At 44.8% G+C, this 27402-nt stretch overlaps 2 protein-coding genes across 5 annotated transcripts; one reads left to right on the forward strand and one right to left on the reverse strand.

Annotated features, from left to right (window-relative positions):
• Window positions 1–430: 430 nt before the first annotated feature.
• Window positions 431–7688, reverse strand: LOC121167014 (kinetochore-associated protein 1-like; the record flags this gene model as incomplete). The annotated part of the gene is made up of 5 exons (XM_040996369.1): window positions 7524–7688; window positions 6489–6609; window positions 4936–5051; window positions 4504–4582; window positions 431–508 (listed from the first exon to the last, which is right to left on the reverse strand). Coding segments are annotated over exons 1-5 (523 nt in total), but the record flags the coding sequence as incomplete, so codon positions are not given.
• Window positions 7689–9862: 2174 nt separating this feature from the next.
• On the forward strand, window positions 9863–27316 carry LOC121167013 (arginine/serine-rich coiled-coil protein 2). Of its 4 annotated transcripts, none has more exons than XM_040996365.1 (10): window positions 9863–10011; window positions 13787–13943; window positions 14906–14949; window positions 17199–17411; window positions 19362–19565; window positions 20803–20925; window positions 23241–23320; window positions 24275–24507; window positions 24825–24914; window positions 26357–27316. In XM_040996365.1, the coding sequence occupies exons 2-10, from the start codon at window positions 13863–13865 to the stop codon at window positions 26534–26536; spliced, it is 1248 nt and encodes a 415-aa protein (XP_040852299.1). In that variant the 5' UTR covers window positions 9863–10011; window positions 13787–13862; the 3' UTR covers window positions 26537–27316. The 4 variants fall into 4 exon arrangements, with proteins under 4 accessions (XP_040852299.1, XP_040852298.1, XP_040852302.1 ...); XM_040996364.1 differs by having other exon boundaries at window positions 17221–17411; XM_040996368.1 differs by lacking the exon at window positions 9863–10011 and adding an exon at window positions 15705–15782 and having other exon boundaries at window positions 13899–13943.
• The last annotated feature ends 86 nt before the right edge of the window (window positions 27317–27402 follow it).

Raw genomic sequence — 27402 nt, forward strand, 5'->3', positions numbered from 1 at the left:
TTCACGGAGCTCGCAGGAACACAGGGTGCACACCATCGTCCCACACGTCCTGCAGCCGGTGAGGCTCTGCCCCAGGGACTCCCACAGTTCCATTCCTGGACTCACTGACTCCATCCGTCACCATCGCGGCCAGCAAGGTTGTGCAGGAGGTTTACAGTAACACCTCACATCGGAGAGCTGATCGGAGCCCCAGTTGTTCTAATTCCAATTCAGCTCCCTGCTAACACGCTGGGCCCCCGCACCCACACTGGAGACCATGCTGGTGCTCCAGGCTCCTGGCCTGGCCTCATCCAGACATGGCTGTTGCAGGCATTCAAGGAATGAAGCAGCAGATGGAAGACTCACCTGCACTTCCACAGTCATTCTGTCCTTCAAAAAAGTAAATCTTCATTAAAAAAAAGAGAGAGAGAGAAAATAATGCATTACCTACCTTGCTGAATTTTCATGAGCTGGAGGTTTGTAACATAAAAAAATCCATTGTTTGTAAGAAGCAACATATAATAGGAACCTATGAAAATGAAAATGAATTTCTCTAAGAGGGACATTAAAATTAAATCAGCATGTAGAAGTTTAGAAATCAATCTCATTCACATAATACAGTAATGATATTGATAAAGCATATTTGTAAATAAGGAATCTATCCATTTGCTGCAAATGGCAGACTTCCTTTCTTTGTTGAATAATATTCCATCGTGCATGCACACCACGTTTTCTGTACCCATTCGTATGATGACAGACCCCTTGGCTGGTCCCAAACACTGGCTGTTGGGACAGTGCTGCTACAAACACGGTGCTGAGATTCCTTACCGTTCTGTCTCCTGGACGTATATCTAGCAGTGGGACTGCCAGATCATGTGCTAAGTCTGTTTCTACTTTTTCAAGAAATCTCCACACTGTTTTTTTCACGGTGGCTGCATTAACTGACATTCCCCACAATGGTATGTGTTACCTTCATCCTCACTGGCATTTTAGTTTTAAATTTCAGCCATTCTGACAGCACTTGGTGATTTTCATTTACATTTCCCTGATGGTGAAGTGACGTTGAGTATTCTTGAACTATATTTGCATGTCCTGAAGACTGTTCAGTGAAGGGCTTGGCCCATTTCTCAACGGGATTTTCTTTTGAGGTTGAGTATTTTACCCACCACACCACACTAGAATCGTGTATTTTAAGCTGCTGATATATTCAGTACATTGTTTGTCGGACGGGTTGACAAAGTTTTTCCTCAATTTTGTTGGATGTTTCTTCACTATATGGATCATTTCCTTTACTGTGCAAAATGTTGGGGTCCGTGCAGTAGATGTGGGGAACATGCAGGGGTGAAGAGTGTTGTTTCATTGCAGGCAGGGCCCGCCCGGTGGATGTCTCTACAACCACCTGAATGCAGCTCCACCTTCTTTTGCATGGACACCGGACCACCCTGCGGAAGAATTCTAATCCATCCAGGCATTGTTTGCTACTGTGGGGCTGGCCTTTTGCTCAGTGTGAGCTTGGAGGTTAATGTCGGTGATAGCGTCTTGCAAAAGGGCCTTCTATTATTCCTACTGTCTTGGCTGTCCCCATTGACCTTATGCTAATCAAGGGACCTACATTTAGGCTTTCATTCTTTCCTCATTCTTTAGATTCCCCTTTTCTTTGTGATACAAGATTGAGTTGTAGGATAAGAATTGTAGCAGGAACTTCTATTGTTTCTAGGTAAAACTAATGGCAGAATTATCCTTAGAAATTCCCAACTTGACCATGACATAAAGTCTGAGCCAGAGTTTGACTGATTTTGTATAAATAAAGCGGACAGCTTTCCCACATTGTCCATTATGATCATGAAATCCTAGTGGTCCATCTTTCTTTCCTCTTTGCGCCTCATCCACGCACCCTTCGCAAGTTCCGAACTCAGCTGGAGCTGGACTCTGGTAGCAAAAGCTTCAGAATTTGATATGATCCCATTTTATATGGTTTTGCTTTGTTGCTGTGCTTTGGGGTGGAGTCTTGTCACCCCTGATTGTTCCCCCTTCATTTTATTCCAGCAGCTTCAGTCTTAGGTCTTAGATCCATCTTGAGTTGATTTTTGTGTATGATGACAGGTACAGATCTGATTGCATTCTTTACAAGTATGTGTAAATATTCATATATAACTACATGTGCAGTTTCGCCAGCAACATTTGTTGAAGCTGCTCCTTGCCCGACCGTGCAGTCTGAGCACTGTCACAGCCAGCTGCTCTATGTATGTGGACGATCTTCTAAGATCTGTATGCTGCTCCACCGATCTTTCCATCAGTCCCTGTCCCAGGGTCACCCTGCTTTAACTACCGTGGCTCTGGCTGCTCTGGAGACAGGTGCTGCGGAGCCTCCAGCAGGATCTTCCTTATTCAGGATCGCTTTGGCTATTCTCGGTCCTCTGTGATGCCGCATCAAGGTTAGGACTGTTTCTTCTAGCTTTGTAGAAGATGGCATGGGCGTTTGATGGGGGTGACACTGAATCTGTGTATTGCCTTAGGTTGTGTAGACAAAGATCGATCTTCTGATCCATGAGTTGGAATATCATCCCATTTATGTGTGGCAATGGTTGTTTACTGTAGAGGTCTTTCCTTATTTGGACAAATTTGTTCCTAAATATTTAGCTGTTGTGGTGGCTATCGTGAATGGGATTGCTTTCTGTGAATTCATCGTCGGTATACAGTAAAGCTACTGCTTTTGGGGTGTTTATTTTGTAACCTGTACTCAATGTTGACAGCCTTTGCTGAAGCGTTTAGATTTCCCAATGCACAGCACCCGGATCTTTGATGGATGCACGTCCAGTTCTGATGTGCTTTGTTACTTTCTCCTCTCTAGCTGCTCTTGCTCAAACTTCCAGCAGCACGCTGAATAAGAGTGGGCAAAGTCTACATCCTTGTCTTGTTCTGCATCTTAGGGAAAACTTTTTTTCTTTTTCAGCTTTTCCCCACCCAGTATAATACTGAGTATTGGTTTGTGACCTACAGCCTTCATAATTCTAAATATCCCTTCTACAAATTAACTTTTTTTTTTTAATTGAAAAGGTAGATTTTACAGAGACAAGGAAAGATTCTCCATCTGCTGGTTCACTTCCCAAATGGTCATAATGGTTGGAGCTGAGCCAATCTGAAGCCAGGAGCCAGGAACTTTCTCTGGGTCTCCCTCACAGGTGCAGGGTCCCAAGGCTTTGGGCCATCTTCCACTGCTTTCCCAGGCCATAAGAAGGGAGCTGGCGGGGAAGCAGAGTAGCTGGGATATGAACTGGCACACAGATGGGATGCTGGCACAAAGCAGAGGATTAGCCAGTTGAGTTATCGCACCTCATGCTACAAAATTCCTTCTTTTTTTTTTGTATTCTCTTTCTTTTTGCAAACTTCCTTCTTAATACTATGTTTCCTATATCTCAGTTTTGACAGGTTTTCATTTTCATTCACGAAATCTTTTTATTTTCTTTTTAATTTCTATACTGACTTATTGATTGTTCAGTGACATGTTAATTTGCAAGTATTTTATAAAATATTTAAGAACCAGGGCCCGGCGCAGTGGCGCAGTGGTTAAGGTCCTCGCCTTGCACGCCCGGGATCCCATATGGGCGCCAGTTCTAATCCCAGCAGCCCCACTTCCCATCCAGCTCCCTGCCTGTGGCCTGGGAAAGCAGTCAAGGACGGCCCAAAGCTTTGGGACCCTGCACCCGCGTGGGAGACCCAGAAGAGGCTCCTGGCTTCAGATCGGCATAGTATCGGCCGTTGCGCTCACTTGGGGAGTGAATCATTGGACGGAAGATCTTTCTCTCTGTCTCTCCTCTCTGTATATCCACCTTTCCAATAAAAAAATAATAAAAATAAATCTAAAAAAAAAAATTTAAGAACCAAACTTTACTTGCCTGGAAGAAATCCTCAAACAAAAGAAATTAGTCCAGTAAATATTTCCTTCAACCAAAATATACATATGCTGAAATCTACCCCCCAAAATGTAAAGGAATAATGTCCCTGGTGATTTTAAATCTGTCAATTTTAGGGCTGGTGGTATGCCAGATAAAGCCACTGCCTTTAACATTGGCATTCCATGTGAGCGCCACTTCAAAGCCCAGCTGCTTCACTCCTTAGCCACGTCCCTGCAAACAGCCTGGGAAAGCTATGGAAGACGGCTTGATGTTCCTACCCACGTGGGAGACCTGGATGGGAACCAGGCTGGAGACTTGAGTCTGGGCCAGCACCGCCTGATGCTGCCATCTACGGAGAGAGCCAGCCAAGACGAGACTTTTCTCCGTCTCTTACTCTCTCTTTCCTTGTAACTCTGTGGTCAATAACTAATGAATCTCACATTTTAATTTAGAGCGTTACATTCAGAAAAACTATTCTGAAAATAGCTAAAACAAACAAAAAACTTTCTTACAATAGTAATTGTATCAGGGTAGCTAAAGTAATAAAGTGATATTTACTAACCAGAGATCTAAATTTTTGATTCAGTTTTTATCAAAAGCCACTCAAAAAATATTCAGGAAAACTTACCTTCATCTGAACCATCTTTCGCAATAATGAGATTCTGATAAGTCCGTTGGCTTTTATCATTAGATGGCTGAACAAAAGCCTAGTTGCAAATGCATTTCAAAAGAGAAGATTAAAGTCAGCAAAAACACAAACAAAAATTAGATTCCTTAAAGCCCAAAGTTATCAATTCTCATTAGTGATAATTCTGCCTCTATCGCAAATATTTGAGTTTTAAAAATGGAAAAATATCTTGGACCAGCATTTCAACCTTCCAACACTTAATTTTTCAGTTCTGCATTTATTCCATACTTTTGAGGCATAATTTCTTAAATTTAATGTGAAGGAACCTTATTCCTTAATTTAAAACACAAAGAATGGCTTCTAGTGGTACAGCTGTCTAACAGATTATTTAGAATTTATAGAACAAATATGAAAACCATAAGCAGCTCTTACAGTAGTGAGTAGCGTCTGCTTTGACGTCACATGGATAAGATGCAAGTTGCCACTTCTTTCCCCAACCAGGAGAAATTTTCCTTCTTGACACAGGCCAACTACATCCACTTCCGTTTCTGAAAATTTCAAATTAAAGTTATGTTTCCTTTGAGAATGCTGACTGTCAATAAAAAAAAAAAAGCAACAAAAATCTTGGCTTTACAAAGTAAACGGTTTAAGCTGCTTCTAAATATCTCAGAAAAGTTACACTAAAAATGAAAAAGAATACACTGACTTGTATTCAGTCAGCAAATATTCCTTTGGGCCTTTTACGCGATAAGCATGGATACAGGCCCCTAAGGTTATCTAAGGACAGAAACAAACAGCCTCACCATCACACTTCAAGTTCTAAAACAAAAATAGATGTTACACAATTAGCATAATAAACACAACATGTGCAGAAGGGGATAAGTGTGTGCAGAAAAGAGAACAAAGTTAGCAGTGATGCTTAGGGTGGCCAGGAAGGCCTGGAGCTGAGCCAGAGCAGAGCCTTCTGAAGCCAGGCTCGGCTCCAGCAGCGCCAGGCCTGCTGCACTGAGCTGAGCGGCCATCAGCCAAGGTGACCCACATGGAAGCAGAGGGGAGCGACCGAGACAAAGCAATCACAGGAAGCAGCCTGTGGACTGAAATGATTGGGCAGCAATACCGTCACGCAGCAGTAGCACAGGTCAAACCCATCCGCTACTTCCTGGCTGAAAATTGTCAACCCTAGACCCAGCGTGGCAGCCCAGCAAGCTATTCCTGCACCCGACAGCACCGGCACCCCGTAAGGGTACCAGTTCGTGTCCTGGTTGCTCCACTTCTGATCTAGTTCTCTGCTTATAATCTAAAAAAAAGAAAAAAGCCGCAGAGGATGGCTCAAGACCTTGGGAGCCCGGGAGGAAGCTCCTGGCGCCCAGCTTTGGATCAGCTCAAGTCTGGCCACTGCGGCAGTCTGGGTAGTGAACCAGTGGATGGAAGACCTTCTCTCTGTCTCTCCTCTTCTCTCTGTAAAACCTTCCTTTCAAACCAAAAACAAATAAATCTTTAAAAAAGAGAGAGAAAGCTAGTTTTAACACAATCTGATTGTCCATTAGGTCCAGATCTATATGGGCTTAACTCAAATCCTTTAAACCGCTGAAGAATCAATTACTAAGTAATTTCAAGATTGTCACAGAACTATGCATGCTACAAGTATTCAAACATGCAAATTTGATAACATTCAAAATGTTATCAATTGAAATTATATACAAGAATCAGGAACATGAACTCAAATGTTCAACATCCTGACTCAAAAATTTGCAAGTAAACTACATTACTGCTTGCCGTACAGGTCTCTCCTCGGACACACTGACAGTACCATTCCTCCAAGTATTCTCTGACTCTAGAGGCCAACCTAAAAAGATACCTTTCCTTTTTCCTGAAATTCATCTAATTTTGATTTTTGCAAACAACAGAGTAAGGAAAAGCAACGCAGAATTTGACAGTAAAATATCTGATACCCAGTTTATTTTATTTCAACACATCAGACTCACCAAATATGAGATGCAATTGAAAGGATCTACAGACACTGTCAAGCAGTATCACCGACTGGTCAGCTACAATAATAAACCCATCATTTAAGCTGCAAGCTTGTATCTTTGGATTTAGTGAAGGCTGCAGTGGAAAAAAAAAACAGGATTAAGATGAGACCATTTTCCATAAGTTTAATAAAGACTAAAGTTTCAGTACCCTGGGCGTGTAGGAGGGGGCACCCTGGTGAACCGATGGCCGGAGAGGGACGGAAGATCTTCCTCTCTGTCTGTCCTCCTCTGTATAACTGCCTTTCCAATAATAAAAAAAAAATCTTTCAAAAAAAAAAACCAAAAAACAAATACATCTTTAAAAAATGGATTTATTAAAGTTTAGTTTTAGAAATACTGTGGGGTGGGTGGGAAACCAGGTGGGGCTTCTCCCTCAATATCCCCCTTTACCTCAGATACATGAAGGAAACAATATGGAAATAATAGTCTTACCCACTTTCCTGTAGCCCTTGACCCTTTTTACCCAAATTAACTATGTAAAGATTGTCCAAAATAAATTAAAAAAAAATTTTAAAAGAAACAAACGAAAAAACAAAAAAAATACTGATCCTGGGGCCCGACACGGTAGCTTAGCATCTAAAATCCTAGCTTTGCACGCACTGGGATGTCATATGGGTGCCAGTTCATGTTCGGTGTCCCCACTACCCAGCCAGCTTCCTGTTTGTGGCCTGGGAAAGCAGTCCAGGATGCCCCAAAGCCTTGGGACCCGCACCCATGTGGGAGACCCTGAAGAGATTCCTGGCTCCTGGCTTCAGATTGGCTCAGCTATGGCCCTTGTGGCCACCTGGGAAATAAATCAGCCGACATAAAATTATCTTTGTGTATCTGACTTTCCAATAAAAATAAAATAAATCTTATAGAAAAAAAAAAAAGAAATGCTGATCGTGAGGGGATATGCATTCACGTGGGAAGTACACATTCAGTCACACGTCACCGGCCCGAGGTCGAGCAGGTCAGGAAGAACGGCGCGGGCAGCGTCCTCATTACCTTTTCGGAGGAGATCTTCACCAGCAAATCGACTTGATATAAAGCAGTCCCGTGCTCCTTCCGGGACCCCGTGGTCAGGCAGCCATTTCCTGTGTCGTCACTGCTCAGGAGCTCCACGTCCTTCCACATGTCTGAGACTGTCGCCCCAGGCCGGCGAGCGCAGCCTTCTCTGCACAGCAAAAGGGGAGGCCTAATGACCCTGCCGCACACAGAGCTCAAAGGCAACATCACAGACGCTGACACTCACACAGACTTCTCATTCACTCCATGATCACTAGACACGCTGGGCCATCCCAGGACTTGGGAGTTAGGATTACAGCCGGATAAAAACATAGCGTGCTCCAGGAAACACGCAAACCAACAACTCCAGTCCCACCAATGTACTCTCAGTTCAACAGCTGGAAACCATGTCAAGTTCTCATGTGAAAAATGAAACTTTAAGATAACTAAAAAACATAGGTGCTTAAGTTCAACTTGTTTTCATTCATAAGAGAACAAATTTCACCTGCTTCATAGATACAGCTTTTTAACATGTATTTGACAGGTACAGTGACAGACATGGATCTTCCATCTGTTTGGTTTGCACCCCCAGCGGCCACACAGGCCAGGGCTGGGACAGGCACTCCAACAGGGTCCCCTCTATGGAGGCAGTGGCCCCAGGACTTGGGCCGTCGACTACTGCTTCCCCAGGCACGTCAGCAGGGGGTCAGGTCGGGAGCTGCAGGAACTGGCCCCCATGTAGGATGGAATGCCACTATCGCAGGCAACAGCGTAACCCACGCACAGTGCTGGCCTCCAATCCAGCTGTTTTTGGCTTCATAAATGGTGAGTCCGGATGATCTAAGAACAACACCCATTAACGCTCTTACAGTATCATTGTACAATAAATAAAAATGATACTGAAAGAGAAAAAAAGCTGGATGAGGGGCTGGCACAATGGCTCAGCAGGCTAATGTTTTGCCTGCAAGCAGCACTGACATCCCATGTGGGTACCGGTTCAAGTCCCCGCTGCTCTATTTGTAATCCAGGTTTCTGCTTGTACCCTGAGAAAGTCTTGGCACTCTGTACTCAGACGGCTCTTGACTTCAGTCGGCTCAGTTCCGGCCATTGTGGCCACTTGGGGAGTGAACCAGTAGATGAAAGATCTGTCTCTCCTCTCCGTAAAATCTGACTTTCCAATAAAACTAAATCTCAAAAAAAAAAAAAAGCCTGGTGGGGAACAATTTCCGAATAATTCCACTTGCTTTGAGGCTTTTTAGAACAGAATGTTGGAAATGCAGGGCAGGTGCAGGCATCAGGAAGAACGCGATCTGATGTGGTGAGCCGGGACCTGTGAGCCGCTCAGGGCTCACCCTCACGGGCTGATCTCACCATCCGTGGAAGCAGGGGACGTTTGGGAGCCTGGGGTGACAGAAGTGGTGTTGGGATGGGGGCGGGAGCCAAGGCTGACACAGCGAGGAGCCCTGTCACCTCCACACACCCGTCACTCCATCAGCACGTGTGTCCCGAAAGGCCCCGGCGGCTGACTGCGTTACAAGGAGGACCAGGGAAGGCGAGCAAGGAGACGTGACGCTGCCCTCCTGGGTAAGAGGGAAGGAGGGAATCGCCGGCACCTGTGGCGGGAGCCGGACGACCGCTAAGAGGAGGTACTAAGCACTCAGTACAGTGCGCCCGTGCGGGGCGGAAGGGGGTCTCCCCAGGACCTGCCTAGGACGATCTCAGACGCGCAGGCGGAGCAGCGGGGTGCAAAGCCTCGGGGCCCCGGAAAGGCAGCTGGGGCGGTGCGGGAGAGGCTGACTTTGACTCCCGGCTTTCTCCTCCGCGCGAGCCTGGGGTGGGGGCTCCGGGCGACGCGGCCTGCCCTCCCCTCGGCCCTACGCCGCTCCCGCGGGCGTCCAGGCGGACACACCCCTCCACTCGGGCGGGAGCCGCTGCCGCTTGGCCCCGCACCCGCCCAACACCTCAGGGGAGGACGCCCTCCGGCCTCACCTGCGACGGAAAGCCCTAAACGGGAACACGCAAATAATCCAATCTGGCTCCTCACTCAACACAACCGCCCCTAAGCTCTTCAGCTTCCATCCCACACGTTTAAATTGGCGGGAGAAAGGCGAGCCCAACCCCCTGCTAACGGTGGCCGCAGCGGGCCAAGCCGCCTTCAGACTCGAACGCGGAAGTCGCCCCGCCCTAACTAGCGCTTGGAGTCGCCTCGCGTCGCTGCGTCCCGACGCCGACGTCTTCCGCCCTGCCCTTACTTGCCGCTTTCGGAAGGGCAACCAATCACCGGCTCAGGCCGCGTTACTATAGAGACTCCTGTCCCACCCCTTTTCCTCCCAGCAGGCTGCGCGGCGCGCTGGGCCTCAGAGCCTTTGTGCCATCCGGGTCTCTTGCACGAACGATTCAGTCCGTGTCGAAGCTTCGGAGCTGTCGGGACTGTTGCGAGAGGAGAGTGGCGGCGCCGCGCTAGCGGCCAGGACTCCAGACCATGGCGGTAAGTGCCGAATCCACCGAGACGACGGGGGTTGCCTTCCTGGCCGTCGGCCACCAGTGGACGAACGGCTGCCACAGCTGTGGTCCGCCCGTGTGTGTGGACAAAATGGCGCCGCGGCTGCCTTTGCGCCGCCATCATGGCTGCTGGCTGTCGGGAGGGGGGATGAAGGCGGTGTCGCTGGGGGTGGGGAGCCCAGGGAGTGCCTGCTGCTGTGGGGTTGTTTTTTCTTTTCCAGAACTTTCCTCTTGTCTCTGGCCCAGGGGGTTCTTTTCGGCTCCGTGCCTGGCCTTCTGTGTAGCTTTCTTTCCATGACGAGCAGGTGCTTTGAAGTTTTTTTCCCGTGGCTTGCGAATTGGCGGTGCAGAACGGTTGGGGACGGGAGGAGAGGCCTGGAGGGTTTGGAGAGAGGGCCGCTCTGTTTTTGTTTGTGTTTGGGGTTGCATAATCCCGACGGGTGCAGGTCCCGTTTCTGGGGAGTTTGAGAGAACCCGCCCTTGGAGGATTCCTCCAGAACCGACCGTGGTTCTGATAGGTCGAGGGGGTCGCGGTGACCTAGTTTTTGTTTTGTTTTATTTTTTAGTTGTCCTTAAAAGTGTTAAGCGTCCTGGAGCGTCTGGTTTGTTCTCTGCCCGCCTCGTAACAATACTTTGTAGTGTGCGTCTTGGGTTCCAGCGTTCTGGAAGTGAGGTTGATTGTAGCGCTGGTTCCCACAGTGCCTGGTGCAGTACCAAGGCGGTCCCTGGAGAGGCGGCCCAGTACCAGTTCTCGCCTCCGTCGCACTGGAATTAGATTCCTATCCTGTGTTTGAATCGTTACTAGACTTTTCAACAAGATGTGGCTTCTTACAGAGCTGCTGCTAGAATGAGAGATGATTTGTCAGCATTGATATACATAGGTTTCTGTTAAAAGAACGCTAAAACGTTTTTAGAACAATATTAATATTCAGCTAGTTTTGCGATGTCTGGATATTTCCATTGTGCTCCTGTGACATACTCTGAGGGAGGTAAAAGAAAAATTTGCGGGCCCATATAGATGGCCACCTACCTCATTTCAGGCTTTTTTTTTTTGCATTATTGGTTCACAGTTGGAAATGGCTCTTTGCTTGTTGTAAACCCCTGCCTCAAGGGAACTTCTTTAACGCTGGGCTCTGGTTTTAAACATGGTGTTAGATTCGTGATTGGATCGAATCAACTTCTGTCTACGGCCATACCACCCTGAACGCACCCGATCTCGTCTGATCTCGGAAGCTAAGCAGGGTCGGGCCTGGTTAGTACTTGGATGGGATCGAATCAACTTCTGCACCAAGTGCTGGCTTTTTCATAAGAACTTGTGTTCAGCCAGTTTAGTGCTGGTAGCTTTCTGTGAGATTGAATGTAACAGACCGCTAGTTCTGCTAATGTTGTCTGTTCAGCCAGGAAGTGTTCTGAGAGAAGAGGAAAGATGAATTCAGGCACTTGTATACATGCTGTGAGCTGTATGAACCCTTATCACGTAGCCGACTGGTCTGAAGTAGCCTTGGGTGTAGTGGTGAGAACATGGATGGAAGTGTGTGGCCAGCCGGTGTTGCTGGATCTTGGCTGTGAAATGCGAGTTTGGGATGAAAGTCTGAGCCACAGAAAGTTAGGGTTGCAGAAGTCACCTGTGTCCTGAAGGGTGCTGGTGTGAACAGTGCCCTGTGGTTAGGGCCTGCTCTGCACCGCGTGGTTCTTAGACCCTGGCTGGCAGTTTGCCCCACGTGTCTGTCCAGCTCAACAGCAGCTTCTGCCTTTTTCATCCTCTGTTCCTGGGATCTACATGTGGGCACATTGTTAGCCCTTGGGCAGTACAGGTTGAAAAACTACAAAATCTTGTCATTAATAGCTCCCATACACATGCCTTGGTCCTCCCTCTCTGGGCTAATCTTGCTTTGGAAAAGAGGTCTTTAACATGATCCCTTCTGCGGAAGAATGTGGCGATTCCCTAGTTATCCAATCCAGATTTTTCCAGATGTCCTAAGGGAAATGAGTGAGCTTTTCTTCTAAGTGCCAGATGGTGAATATTTTTGGCTTTATGAGCCACATGCTTTTCCTTCATTTTCTTTTTGTTGTTTGTTTTTACCACCTTTCTTTAAAAATAAGGGAACTGCTGTTAGCTCGAGGGCCTCTTATTTATTTTTTAACTTTGATGGAAGGTACTGTTATCCTGCTTGTCTTTCCGTGTTGCCTTGTCTGGCCGGTGGCTCGCCAGTGTGCTTTCAACACCGGCTGAAGCTGCTCTGGCTCCTTTTATCAAATCCGTCTCAGAAACTTTCAGCTCTCAGTTTGGTTTTGAATTTTTTTTTTTTTTTTTTTTTTGCTTGCTTGTTTGCTTGAGAGACAGAGGTAGAGAGGAGGAGATCCTCCGTCCGATGGTTCCCTTCCCCTGGGGCTGCCGCAGCTGGGCTGGCTGCCGCTGGAGGGGCAGGGGTCTCAGGACTTAGGCAGTCTTGCTGCCTTCCCCCTCCACCACCCCCACTAGTGGAGCTGACCCCGAAGTGGAGCAGCCAAGACTTGAATGCATTGCCCGCGTATGCGGCAGTGCAGGTGGCTGCCCAGCCCATCATAGCACAGCCTTGCCATTTGTAATGTGGACCACATGGTTTGGCAGAGTCTCAAAAGTGTTTTAAATGAAAATTAGCACTCATCTCTTCCTCGAACATCTGTTTATTTTGGAAGATTTGTTTATTTGAAGGCAAAGTGATAGGAAGAGAGAGATCTTTCATCGCTGATCATTTCCCAAGTGCCTACAACAGCTGGGGTTAACGCAAGCCAGACTCTGGTTCCCTGTCTGGTGGGCCATATCTCCTGCCTTGCAGTCAGCGGGCAGCTGGGTGGGAGCTGAGGGTTTCTGTACTGAGTGCTGGGTTGCAGGAAGGCAAGTGGTTCCTTTCCGTCCTCGACTAGAAAGCAACTAGTATTTAGATGAAGAGACATCAGCTTTGGGTCATTCGGGTCTCTGAGACAGGGTTGTAAGTTTCTATATAATATTTTAAATGTTTTGAAACAAACTATTTTTATAGCTCACAGCCATTTCAGGAACAGTGTGGCTGTTTTGCCATGATACTATGCTGAGGGGTATTTCATGAAAAAAGGTTTGTGAAAGATTGGGTTCGCCCTTAGGTAGGTGTTCTCTCTCTCTCTCTCTCTCTCTCTCTCTCTCATTTTAAGGATTTATTTACTTTACTCGAAAATCAATTTGAGAGAGAGCTTTGAACCACTGATTTGCTCCCCAGATGTCACAACAGCAGAGCTGTGCAGATCAGAAGCTTCTTGTAAGTCTCCCATGTGGTTGCAGGAACCCACGGCCTTGGGACATGAACCGGCACCCTTTGGGGGTGCCAGTGCTGTGGGGGGTGGCCAGCTGGCTCTGCCATGGCCAGCCCCACCTCTTCAGTCTGCAGTACTCTGAAAAGTTTTCAGCCTTCACCCTGTATTTCCTTTTTGAGGGAGGGAGGTATGTGGTTAAGAGCTGGGAAGATTGGCCACATCAAGTTCACAGACCTGAAAATGAATGTATTTTTACTGCTTGAATATTTATTGAAAATACATGGTGTCCATGGCCCAGTTTGTTGTAAAATTTATAAAAGATAATGAATAGAAAATTAAAGATAGGGTTAATTGTTTCTTCTTGATGTCTGGTGAGTCGTTTTGTAGTAGTTCAGACCTGTTAATGTACAGCTTACATTTAAGTACTTGGGAATCAACTGTTCATTTTTTAAGTGTAATTTGCAACTCATCATTTTTCTTTGAATTTCTAGGCTAGTGATACAGAACGAGATGGACTAGCCCCAGAAAAGACGTCCCCAGATAGAGACAAGAAGAAAGAACAGTCCGATGTCTCTCTTTCACCTAGAACCTCAAAACATCACTATTCAAGATCGCGGTCAAGGTCACGGGAAAGGAGGCGCAAGTCAGGTATGAGTCCTTGGAGGTGAAGAAAGCTGTCGGAGTTTGTGAGGCGTGTTAAACAGATTCGCTTCTTTAGCGTTAGTGTCCTTCCCGGCTCACAAGTGGCTGGTGGAGCTATATTGGTGATTCTTCTGCTGAAGGTTCGAGTTGTGAGAAATGAAGCTGCTAGTTAATATAGAGATTTTATAGCCTTCCAAAAGCAAAAGTGTGCCCAAACGTGGCCCACAGCAACTGTGAATCCCAAAGGTGTTTAAAATTTTAATTGTTGACAAAATAGTAATACTAAGTAGCACTCCAGACCATAATTGACACATTGTGAACTGACTTGAGCCCCGGGAGGCGTGGGAAGCAGCTATTTCAGAGGTTTAGTTTCCTCTGGCTGGCTGCAGGTGGCAGACAGGAACTTGTAAGAACACCTGCCTCTAACCACTAGGCCTGCGCTTGACCTTGTGTGGCTTCTTAGGTGCTAGAAAAGTTCCAAGTGCTCTGTTTTTTTTAAATTTCTTTTTTATTCAAAAGAGAGCAAACTGAGAAAACAGGCTTTACTGGTTTTAATTCAACATTGCTGTTTTTTAAATGAAGTTGAATAGGAAGTCAAGTAGTACTGAGGGGGAAAGGAGCAAGACCTGGACTTGGTTGACTGTTCTGTCCTACAGATTGTTCTCTACCAAGCAGCTTTGATGGTTTCCATTTTTGTCATTTATCTTTAATATAAGCCTCTGGGTTTGCTGTGGGCTCAACTACCAAAAATCTGTAAAATTTGCAAAAAACTGCCTGTGTTTTTAGTTGTATTCTGGTTTGACTGAGCTAGGTGTGCGGTATGAATGTAGGAGGATAATCCTGTCCCTGCGTGTGGTTAGTGAACGATGCACTGCACACGCGCTCGGCCAGGTTGAATCAGACACTGTTTATACGGCCTGCAGAGTGAGCCGTCTTTGTTTATGGTATATTTTTCTGTACGTTCACAGACAATGAAGGAAGAAAACATAGGAGCCGGAGCAGGAGCAAAGAGGTAATTAACACTTTAGTGAATAGGCATTTTGAAATACTTGTGAAGTGTCTGGTAGAAATGTTTGTGTGAATATAAGCTTTGCCAAGGTAAGTTCCAAGACTTGATACTTGAAGGTTAATTGGGTTAGAAAATAAGCATGATTTGGCTTCACCATTTCTCAAGAAGATAGTTGTTTGTATGAAAAATACTTCAAAAACTATTAACTTTATGATATTGTGAAAATATTCACAACAGTTTCATTGAAGAATATACTTGGTTTTTTGAGGCCTGTCACACAGAGCTTCCATTAACCTGAGGTCCCGAGTCTCCTCACCTGGCAGCTGCTCAGGACTGGAACTAGCCATTGTCTCTCAAGTGGCAGTCCTCTGGGTGTCCGGGGGCTAATTTTCCTTTGTGAAAAACTGCAAGAGCTCTCTTCTTCCGTAAACTAGTATGATACCCCAGTAGGAATACTGAATTTTGAAATAAAGGCTTGAGTGAGGACAGCTGGAAAGATGGCATTGACGGCAAAGCCAGGCAGCAGCTCTGGCAGCTCACGCCCCAGAAGACGCGCCGAGCCCTAGAGAAGAACAAACATGCAGACAGGGAGGAGAGCCAGTGGGGGCTGGGCCGGGGACTCCCGAGACAAGGGGCCAGGGCCTTCACCTCCTCCCCTAATGGAAGCTCTGTTGAAGTTTTAATTTAGGAGAGTTTTTGTGAAAATGACTATTTTGTTTAGCTCACATGATAACATTTCTATAATAAATCATACTCAGCGTGCTAATGCGCGAAGAGACTGAACTGAAGACGCTGCAGACTCAGATAGCAAAATAATAAGCCTACTTCATGATAAGGTAACTATTAGTCATTCAAACTCCTATTTCCCTTAAAATATATCTTAAATCAGTTAAGGGTTTTAAATGTTTTCTTTTTTTTAATTACTAGTGATGTTATGTTTGGAAAACTCATTTGAAATAAAACTAAACCTTTACAAGTTTTAACACTTAAAGTTTTTCAGCTTGCCACTATATGGCATACATGGTCAAGAAAATTTTCTATTCTAAGCTCAGAGAACTGGCAATGAAACTAAAATTTAGCTGTGTCTCCAGGTCTCTTATTTTTCAATATAGTAAATTACATACATACTGTGATCATTTTCCAGTATATCATCATGCATGTTTCAAAATAATTGGCTAAGTTTTTTTGTTTTATTTTTGTTTAAGTTAATCTTGAATAAGAAGAATTAGTACCGTGACTTATTTGGGGAGACACGCATCCTGTTGTGGAGAGGCGGGACTGGGGGCGTCAGAAGAATGTGGGGTGTCGAGGTCCAGCTCGCCTACTCATAGCATCTTAGTTCAATTATGTGTAAGAATGAAGCAGTTAGAGCATATGGATTCCCTTCCAGGTTTAAATTTTAGCAATCCTCAGATGTCCAGGACTTGGATGCTTTAATTACACAATGGATCTGACCCATCTTAATGTGGGGGAGTACACTGCTTACCATTTCTGACTTGGGTGTGAGTGGCATGATGGCAACGATCATACAGATCATTTCCGCCCAGTCCCTAAGTACATATGCTGTACCAACCTTGATGTTCTTCCAGAGGATGTTCTGTGTGATGGCATAGGGGTTGGCTATGTAGTCACTATTTTTGGTTCTGATCTTCTACCCCTAGGTACATGAAGTGTAATAGACCTAAGTCTGTTAGGAAATCAGAAGAGGATGAGTAATTGATTTATAGTTGAGATCTTGGGAGAACAAAGTGCAGGCGTGTCTTCTAGACAGGATGTAGGCCGTGTGGCTGCAAAGGAGACACTGAAATTCAGCACAATTTGAAATTGCAGGAAATGCTAATATTTCATAAAATTAGTTGCTAGCTGCCTACTTTAAGGTGGTTTTTTTTTCTGATGCATTTCTTATTATGTTGTATTTACTATTTAAAATTTATTATGTACTGTGGATTTAGAAGTTGATGTATATATGTGGTCTGTATTTTAGGTAAATATCAGGGAGTCTATTGGTTTTTTCTTTTTTAATATCAGCATTGAAAGTCATTGTTTATGGTAATTGAATATTTTTGGGAGGATTCTTACGGGTGTTTATGAAGAAAAATAAGATTAATATTTGCATTCTGCATCATTTGGGTCAAGTGAAACTAGATCCTTTTTATTTACCACACACTCCTAAGGTTACTAATGTTGCATCACAGCATTTTTGTCTCCTGATACCCAAACTAACTCTTTTTGTTGCACTATTTTCCTGAAAGAACCAACTTCTTCTTAAAACAGGGAAGAAGACAGGAGTCCAAAGAGAAATCCTCTAAGAGACACAAGTCTGAGGAGCACATGGACAAAGAGCATTCCTCTGAGAAAGGGAGGGAGCGGCTCAACTCGTCCGAAAACGGGGAGGACAGGCACAGGCGGAAGGAGAGGAAGCCTTCGAGAGGAAGGAGTCACTCCAGGTCCAGGTCACGTGAAAGGTAAACACGAGTGAAGGCACTTAACAGGCTCACTAACTGAGCATCACCCCAGAAACATTTATAAGCAAGTGCCTACTATGTGCTGATTTGATCTGTTTGCACACAGATAGTTGAAATGTTTTGCTTTCTGAAAACAGAAAGGGAAAGAGAATGCCATCTTGCATCGGCTGGTTGACTCCTGAGGGAGCCGCAAAGAACAGATGTAGGCCAGCCATCTGCCACTACTTTCTGGATCAGACATAGGGCACCCAGGGCTCCAACTGGTGCCCATAATGATGCCAGCCTCACATGCAGAGGCTTAGTTGTAATTGCTATGCCACAGCACCAGCCCCCACTAAATAGTGCTTTCCTGTCCTGTTCTAGAATGCTTACTTCTAAACTGTGTTTTTTTGTTTGGTTGTAACACAAATGTTATGAGTGAGAAGATGGATCATGCTGCAGATTGGTGCGGACTATGCTAAGAAGGCGTGGTGTTTATTTGAACAATTCTCTTGGTCACGTTTTTTAATAGATGCTGCAGCAGATAAGAGTTTCAGCTTTATGAAAGCCTTGGGATGGGAGCCAGCTCCATGGTCAGGAGGCAAGGCCACCTCCTGTAGTGGCAGCAGCTATATTGTCAATCTAGCTCCCTGCTAATGGCAAGGGAAGGCATCAGAGCATGGACCTCCAAGGCCTGGGCCCCTCCACCCATGAGGGAATCCCAAAAGAAGCTCCTGCCTCCCGTCTTTGGATTGGTACAATTCCACTAGTCGTAGCAATTTGGGAAGTGAACAAGCTTTTTGGAAGCTCTGTGTCTGCCCTTCCAATAAAAATAAATGAATCTTTAAAAAAAAAAAAAAAAACTTTGGGGACTGCTGTGGTAGCCTAATGGCTAAAGTCCTCACCTTGAATGCACTGGGATCCCAGTTCCCAGATATCTAACTCCTGGCGTGTGGCCTGGGAAAACAGTAAGCAGTAGAGGACCACCCAAAAAGCCTGGAGACCCTGCACCCATGTGGGAGACCCTGAAGAGGCTCCTGGCTCCAGCCGTTGCAGCCGCTTGGGGAGTGACTCAGTGGATGGAAGATCTTCCTCTCTGTATCTGCATCTGCCTTTCCAACAAAAATAAATATTTTTTTTTTTGTAAGTGCTTTGGGAAGATGTAGGCTTTACCAGGCAATCCCCCCCCCTTTTTTTTTTTCTTAATGTATTTGGAGAGACAGAGTGCTGATTTTCTGATTGACTTCATCTGATGCCTGAAATGACCTGCATGTAGAGTTGAGAGCTAGGAGCCAAGATCTGAAGTCAGGTCTGCTATGGCAGTTACAGAAACCCAAGACTTTCGCTGTCAGCTTTGCCTCCTACGGCCTGCATGAGCAGGAAGCTGGAGTAAGGAGGGACGCGGGTCCAGCCCCGGCCCTCCACCATAGCGTGCCTGTGTCCTCAGCAAGGCGAAGTTGGATTCAGAGGCTTTGACCACTTTCCACACGTGAGAGCTCTGCTGTGTACTGTAGAAAGTAACAGCTGAAAGAGCAGAGGGCTCCTGCTGTAGCGCAACGGTTCAGGCGTGTCCTGCAGTGTTGATATGCCACGTGGGCATCAGTGCTGCCCACTTCTGATCTAGCTCCCTGCTGATGCGGCTGGGAAAGCAGCAGAGGACATGGGAGCCTCCTGGCTGCTGGCTTCAGCCTGACCCAGCCCTGGCCATTTCAGCCATTTGGGAAGTGAACCCAGAGAACGGAGAACTGTGTCTCCCAGGTACGCGCTTTGTAACTCAAATAAACAAGACCTTTCTTAAAGGAATGGGTCAAAGTCCATTTTTCGGTTAGGAGTCCTTGGAAAGTTTGAATTATCCTTTCTGTAAACAATGCAGAGTAGTTTTTATCTTGGTTGCATTGCTGTAAATAAATTTTGAGGTGAATAATTAGAGAAACAGAACTGTGAGAACTAATTTGTGCCCTTTAATTTCAGGCGCCATCGTAGTAGAAGCAGGGAGAGAAAGAAGTCTCGATCCAGAAGTAGGGAACGGAAGAAATCAAGATCTAGAAGCAGAGACAGGAAGAAGTCGCGATCCAGAAGCAGGGAAAGAAAGCGACGGGTCAGGTCGCGCTCACGTTCCCGGTCAAGACACCGGCACAGGACTCGGAGCCGGAGCAGGAGCCGGAGCCGGAGCCGGTAGGTGCCCGTCACCTTGAGTGACATCTGTCAATCCCACTGTAGAACCTGTTCATCTTTAGTCAGATGGTGTACGTTGTGAATTACTGTTTTTTACTGCATTTTGTAAGGAGTTTAAGTGACGTTGGATAACTAAGAAGTCACAAATGTAGATGCTGGGTGCCAGGGTCGCAGTGTGCTCGCACCTCGTACTGCCAAGATGTGTGTCATGAGTGGACTAACTTCAGATACAATAGTGTGAAAAAGCAGTTATGTTCTTGAGAGGATGCTGACACTGATTTTTAATGGAAATGCTTTGTAATTTTTTTTTTGCAATCTTTTCACGCTTTATGTGTGTGTTTGCGTTGAGTGGGGGAGAGCTCCATGCACTGGTGCACACCCTCTGCTTGCCCAGGGTGGGAGCCAGGGACACAGTGACCCAAGTCAGCACAGCACAAAGCTGGTCAGGAGTGCTACCAGCCTTGGCTGTCAGGCCCTGCCGTCTCAGCCATTGCTTCCCTGGTGTCTGTCACCACTGGTTTATCCCCTGGCTTCCCGCAGCAGCCAGGACTTGTGCCTGGTGCCTCCCTGGTACACATTAGCAGGAAACTGGCTGGGATGTGGAACCAGCAGCCGACCCAGGGCTTATAGAGGAAAGGGAGAAACAGATCCTCCACCCGATCGTTCTTCCCAAAGTGGCCACAGTGAGCCTGCCAGGGGGCGCTGACTGCCGGGCCTCCTGCTGTCCCGTTGGTTCTGATTTGTACTAGTTACCTCATTCATGGGAAATTAAGTGATTGGACATAAATACGGCATTATGCTCTTCAGCAACTTTGTGGGCAGCATAGGTCATTCTTTTACTGTATTTGAATCCTCATCAGTGCTTTTTAACTGCCAATCCTTTTATTTAAGTTACCTATTTTGTACTAGAAGTTTACAGGTTTTGTTGTGGAATATAATACATTGACTCACAGAAAGCAACTGGTGTAGGAAGCTAATTTTTGCAACATTGTGTATTCTGTGCAAAAGATGGGAAGCATTCACTTTCTCTGCAGTCATTGCTGTAACAGGGATTATATAAATTGGCATTATGTACAACTGTGGGACATGTGCAGTAGGTAGAAAGGGGATTGATGCTTCATATATGCATGATTTTGATTTTTTTATTTAACCAGAGTAAAAGATTAATGTAGATTCTATTCAGTGAAATAATCCCTGCTTGGCAACAGTGAAACATGCATAATATGATTTATTGCAGAGATAGAAAGAAGAGAATTGAGAAACCGAGAAGATTCAGCAGAAGTCTGAGCCGAACTCCCAGCCCACCTCCCTTCCGAGGCAGAAACACAGCCATGGATGCGCAGGAGGCCTTGGCCAGGAGGTAGGGGGGCTGGGCGTGGGAGTGGGGTTGATTTGTTTCTTAACTTTAAGAAGGTGTTACGTGGACAAAGAATGTTGTTAGCGAACACAATCAAAGTTAACTAAATCTGTGACATCTCTCGTATCAAACTTCTAGATTTTAATTCTCAAAACATGTTTACTTCTTTATAAAACTAGATGAGATTGAGATGTGTTCAGGCTCTTAATCTTGCCTTTAAGGTGGCTTTGCCTCCATTTTTTTTCTCAAGACCAAACTTAAACCTTAAGAATTCTGTCAGTGGCTTTTATTTTGAATAAAGTAGGTTTGTACTATAAGCCAGTTTTGTTTGATCTTGCGTATTTTACTACTGAAAGCGTAGCAGAGAACATTATATTTTTTTTACTTTTCTGGCAAGTGGTGGTGGTACTACACAGCAGGACTTTTTCATTGAAATCAACAAAATGATTCCAAGAACTGCCTCGTGGGGCAGGGAGGAAAGCAACCTCATGCGCTTTGGGCAGGTTTCCCAAACATCCTGAACACTGCAATCTTTCAGTCTTACTTGTTTTGGGGTTTTTTTTTTTTTTTTACTCAATTTTATACAAAATACAGTTAAGACAGTGCCACCTGGTGTGCCGCTGCCCTGTGACCCAGCCTGGCAGAAGCTCCAGCTGAACAGCAGCAGCCAAGGTGTGAGCTGACCTTCCTCGCCCCGCCCACCGCGGTGCTGCTGCTTCCAGCGTGCAGGGCTCTTCTCATGCAACCAGTAGTAGCAACTTAAACTGAAAGCAGAATTGTGAAGGAATTCACTACAAAATCTAATCTAACTTAACAGTGAATGGCCTGTTGGGTTCTGACAAGTGCGTGTGACTTTGTTTTAGGCATTGTAAGCCCAAAAGATTTAAGCTTATTCACTTTTCTACTGTTCTGCATTTTTGTTGTTGAAATTTATTAGTAAAATTACTAGCCTGGGAACTATTTTTCACTTTGTGATGTATTATATGGAAAGTTTATATGAAATCCTCTAACTTCACAATACCAAGTCAGTTTCTTCAGTATTTTGATGCAAGAGATCACTTTAAACATTTTCTGCAAGGCAAAGTGACAGAGGTAGAGACAAAAGATCTATCCTGATTTACTTCCCAGAACGGCTGTCACAGCTGGCCTGGACCAGGCTGAAAAGGCAGGAGCCATGAAGTCCATCTAGGGTGCGCATGCCCTTGGACCACCGACCTCTGCCTGTCCAGGCCAGCTGTCAAGAACACCCAGGACTAGCATTGGTGCTCATATTGAATGCATTCTTTGAAGACAGCCATTTGACTTGCTGCATTGCACCCATGTGGGAGACCCTGAAGAGGCTCCTGCCTCCTGGCTTCAGATCAGCTCAACTCTGGCCGCTGCGGCCACTTGGGGAGTGAATCAGCAGAGGGAAGATCTTTTGCTCTGTCTCTCCTCTCTGTATATCTGACTTTCCAATAAAAATAAAATAAATCTCTTTAAAAAAAGATTGGTTAAGTGGAGTACTGTGTAAGAGGGTAGGTTGTGAAGATGTAAAGATAATGACCATTTTTGCATGCATATGATTTTGTTTGTTTAAGATTTATTTTTTTTTTTATCGGAAAGTCAAATATACAGAGAGGAGGAGAGACAGAGAGGAAGATCTTCCGTCCAATGATTCACTCCCTAAGTGAGTGCAACGGCCGATGCTACGCCGATCCGAAGCCAGGATCCAGGAACTTCTTCCGGGTATCCCACATGGGTGCAGGGTCCGAAACCTTTTGGCCATCCTCGACTGCTTTCCCAGGCCACAAGCAGGAGCTGGATGGGAAGTGGAGAAGCTGGGATTAGAACCAGCACCCATATGGGATCCCGGCACGTTCAAGGCGAGGACTTTAGCCACTTGGCCACCGTGCCGGGCCCCATGCATATTGTTAAATTTAATTGTAACATACGATTCATTTTGTTTAGAGGAGAAATTGGTGTTGTGTTTCTAGTTCATTGATAAGGATAAGTTTCTTCAGTGGCTAAAACGTGATGTGATATTGTCCTCTATGGTGCTATAGAGAGTGGCAGTCTTTGCTTGTCCGTTTATATATTCTAATTTTTCTCCCATTTTTTGTGACAGCTACATGTAAAAATTACTCAGTTAACTACTCAATTCAAAAATGCTTAAACCAGCGCAGTATTTAAACCATTCTTTAGGAGCTACCTTTTTTCTTATGCATATAAATAGCAGTTGGGGGAGGTTTTATTCAACATTGTGACATAATGCGTTTTGTCCCTGTGCTTACATAAAGGTATATGTTGATTTCATTTTTGTTAATTGTCTTTAACAGGTTGGAAAGGGCAAAGAAATTACAAGAACAGCGAGAAAAGGAAATGGTGGAAAAACAGAAGCAACAGGAAATTGCTGCAGGTATCTCCCCGGGAAGTGCAGGAGGAAAGGCAGCTGTGCTGGCCGCCGGGGCACCACGTAAACCTGTGCCTTCCTGCCTGGTTCTGTGTGCAAGTTTTTGTTAACTGCATGCAGGGAATATTTTTGGCAAGTAGGATGCTAACGTTTTGTTCATGCAGTACCTTGGTGCCCGCTGCCAGGTTGTTAAGATAAATAGATTATGTGTATGCTCATCTGCCGAGCACAGTCGCAGGGAGGGAGCGGAGTTGGGAGAGCAGATGTACTGCTCTCTGTTCTCTCCCAAATGCTGCAAGCTCCCGGGCTGGACCCAGGCATGGTGCCTGCCACCATGGCATTGAGCAGGGATGCCACACTTCACCCGCAGCACCACAGTGCTCTCTCTGCCAGCTGTCCATAGCTGCTGGGTTCACTGTCCACTCCTGAGACAACATGAAATCCAGTAGACCACTTCAGCTACAGAGGAGTAACCGGTTAATGTGCTTAATATTTCTGCATGCGTGAGTTCCAGACATCTGGGAATACTCAGTAAATTATAAGGAACCCTAGAAATAGGATACCTTATTGCATTACAGCCAAGAACACCATAGCCTGCTAGTACTGAAACCCTCTTCACCTTTGGAGGGGTTGGAGGTTCGGTTTGGCGGTCAGGGTCGTGCACAGATGCAGTCGGCAGGCGCACACACTGACTGCTCCCTCAGTGCGGATATTGGCCATGCTCCCGCTCAGCTGCTCGGAGGACAGGGCTCCCAAAAACTAGTGGGAAAAACTACATGTGAAAGAAAATAATGAAACTTACCTTTTTATTCTTTTTTTTTTTTTTTTTTTTTTTAATTATGGAGCAATTTCATTGGGAAGAATTCTTTGCAAATTAGAAGGCTTTTCTATATCAATATGTTAAAATGTGTTCGTGGACATTTTTGCTTTGTTTTCAAATCCCTGCCCCTTTCTCCTCAGCGGCTGCTGCAACTGGAGGCTCCGTCCTCAATGTGGCTGCCCTGTTGGCATCAGGAACTCAAGTAACCCCTCAGATAGCGATGGCAGCACAGATGGCAGCCCTGCAGGCCAAAGCGCTGGCGGAGACCGGGATAGCTGTCCCCAGCTACTACAACCCAGCGGCCGTGAACCCCATGAAGTTTGCCGAACAAGAAAAAAAAAGGAAAATGCTTTGGCAAGGCAAGAAAGAAGGGGTAAGTTCTGTTATTGCCTTATTTTAGCATTCTGACTAGCAGTTAGCTCAGGGAGTTTGGACTTTCTCTGACCTTGCTTGAATGCTGTAATAATGCATCATTAATGTTGGAATACAACATCTAAAGTAACTTCGTCTTAAATATTTTCTAAAACAAATATGAAATACTTTGGCTTCATGACTTCATAATATGTAGTCTTAAAGTAATTATAAATTCCAAGAGGGTTGTAATTTTTTTTAATTGAAATATTATGGCAAATATTCAGATCATTTAAAAATTGTTAAATTGTATAAATTAACTTCATTATTCCTTAACAGGATAGATCCCAATCTGCTGAAATATGGGAAAAACTGAATTTTGGGAACAAGGACCAAAATGTCAAATTTAGGAAATTAATGGGTATTAAGGTGAGTTAAATTTTGTGTTAACATTCATATGAATTTTCACATATTAGTTTTGAACCTTAAAACATTTGAGTGGTGAGCTCTAGGTATTTTTGTGGTTTTCTCTTTATATTCCCCAGATTAATCCACAGTTTAAACCTAGAGTCATCACTGACAATAGATTGTTCACTCTAAATTAAAATATTTGTCAGATCTTACTGACTTTAGTTTTAGAGTTTGCTCTCTCTTCAGTGCTTGCAGGGAGGAGTTTTCTTGGGAAGTGTCTGGCATTCTGAGCTGTAGAGGCACAGCACGGACAGGCTGGCCAGGCTGGCAGAGACGCAGACCCGTGAACTCGGAGGGCTTGGGTTTTCCTCAAGTGTGTGGCTTCATTGGAGCTGCACTAAGCTGGCTCCATTCTGGGACGTGTCACCTTTGTGCTTGCGATTATCCTTGCTCGTAGTGTTCACTTGGCTGCCTCTATCATTTTATTTTATTTTGTTTTTGTTTTTCTGGAAAGACAGCTCTACAAAGAAGGAGAGATAAATACCTTCCATCAGCTGGTTTGCTTTTCCAAATAGTTAAAATGGCCAGAGCCTTAGCCAATCCAAAACCTGGAGCTGCTGCTGCTCCCCTGCGCAAGTGCAGGATTCCAAGGATTTGGACCATCCTCAACTGCTTTTCCAGGGCCCAGCAGGGAGCTGGATGGGAAGTGGACCATTTAAGGCACAAGCCCGCATCCATATGGGATTCTGGCACTTGCAGGGGAGGAATAGCCAATTGAGCTCGCACTCTGGGCCCCTCTGTAGTCTTTACTGGTGGGGTAGGTGCCTCTTGTTTAAAAAGAGCAAGCAGGCCATGCACAATAGCCTAGTGACCAGATCCTTGCCTTGTGTGTGACAGGATCCCATTTGGGTTCCCGTTCATCTTCGGCTGCTCCAGCTCCTTGCTTGTGGTCTGGAAAGCAAAGACAGACCAAAGCCTTAAGACCCTGCACCCATGTGAGAGACCCAGAAAAGTTCCTGGCTCCTGCTTCTGCTCAGCTCAGCTCCATCTGTTGTGGCCACTTGGGGAGTGAATTGTGAGACAGAAGAGCTTTCTCTCTGTGTTTACTTCTTGCTGTGTATCTGCTTTTCCAATAAAAATACATAAATCTTTAAAAAGATGACAAGCACTCCTGTTTCCACTTTGCATTTAAATTTTTCTCTGTGTCATTTCTATACTGTCTGACCTGTTCTAGAGTTTTACAAGGTTTTCACCCCCATTAGCATGGAGCTTTTGTTTATTACATCCTGTGTGTTGCAGACCAAGAAAAAAATTCTGATTCACTGTATGTGCTTAAAAAATGGCGGCAAAGAAATTGACAGCTGTTAAATCTCCTGAAAATCCAATTTAATAATTCTGTTGATAAACTTTGCATTTCATTTTCAGCTAAATTCATTTAATATTTTATATTTCTTGCTTAGAGTGAAGATGAAGCTGGCTGTAGCTCAGTTGATGAAGAAAGTTACAAGACATTGAAGCAGCAGGAAGAAGTGTTTAGAAATCTAGATGCTCAGTATGAAATGGCAAGATCACAGACGCACACACAGAGAGGAATGGGTTTGGGTTTCACATCTTCGATGCGAGGAATGGATACAGTTTGAGAAGATCACACTTGTAACCTTTGGGACTTTATAGACTCGGTCTGAATGTCAGGTCCTTGTTCACCAAACAGCTAGCATTCTAGCTTGCATGGGTGTTGCATTGACTTTAATTTATTGAAAAATACGATTTTGTTTGTAAATATCAGATCCGTGATACTGGTGTTAGTGTTGTAATCAGGTTAAACCCACTTCCATTATACTTGACAGGAATATAGGAGGACAATATTTTTTAGTTCATGAATTCTACTTTTCAAATATATAAAAGCTGCAGGTGAGATAAAATCTCATACATAGATTTTTTTCGTGTCCACTGTCTTGTGTACTTTTGTACTTAACCTTGTACAGTTATTTTCATCTCTTGAAACATGAAAGAAATGTTACATAGATGTTTAGAAGATCGGCCATTTGGTACAAAATCCAGCACAACAAAGCTGGGTGTGATGATAATAAAAATGGTTTTCTCAAAACTGGTGTTAATTTAAGTCACCTGGAATTCTTTGAATTTATTTTATGATTTCTGTAGCATCTTGCGATTGCTATTAGTAAACACTGGCTAAAAACTTTTTTAAAAAAAACAGTTAAGTATGCTACAGGCAGCACCTTGGTTAGCAGCAATGTCCAAGTAAGGAGGGAGAGAATGCATCTGAAAGGAACACTGTTCCTGCTCCTGCAAGGGCAGAGTTGGTGTACAGTACTTGTCAAATATTCCATGTTATTCAGGAAATAGCTTAATGCATTAAAGGGATGTACGCACTTTTATTTTAATAAAGTGCCTTATAACAAGTCCTTTGTATTCCCTTCTCTCGTTATCCTCTCTAGCATAAACTAAAATACTGAAAGATTAGTAAATAACATTGTTGATAAAA

The sequence above is a fragment of the Ochotona curzoniae genome, unplaced genomic scaffold, assembly GCF_017591425.1.
Source record: "Ochotona curzoniae isolate NIBS_2020 unplaced genomic scaffold, NIBS_Ocur_1.0 patch287, whole genome shotgun sequence".
NCBI classification, from domain to species: domain Eukaryota; kingdom Metazoa; phylum Chordata; class Mammalia; order Lagomorpha; family Ochotonidae; genus Ochotona; species Ochotona curzoniae.

Excerpts from the sequence above, each read along its gene's own strand:
- LOC121167013 (XM_040996364.1), top strand. Across the intron at positions 13,944-14,905 it reads GGAAAGGAGGCGCAAGTCAG|ACAATGAAGGAAGAAAACAT; the intron begins GTATGAGTCCTT and ends GTACGTTCACAG. Across the intron at positions 24,508-24,824 it reads GGCAAGGCAAGAAAGAAGGG|GATAGATCCCAATCTGCTGA; the intron begins GTAAGTTCTGTT and ends ATTCCTTAACAG.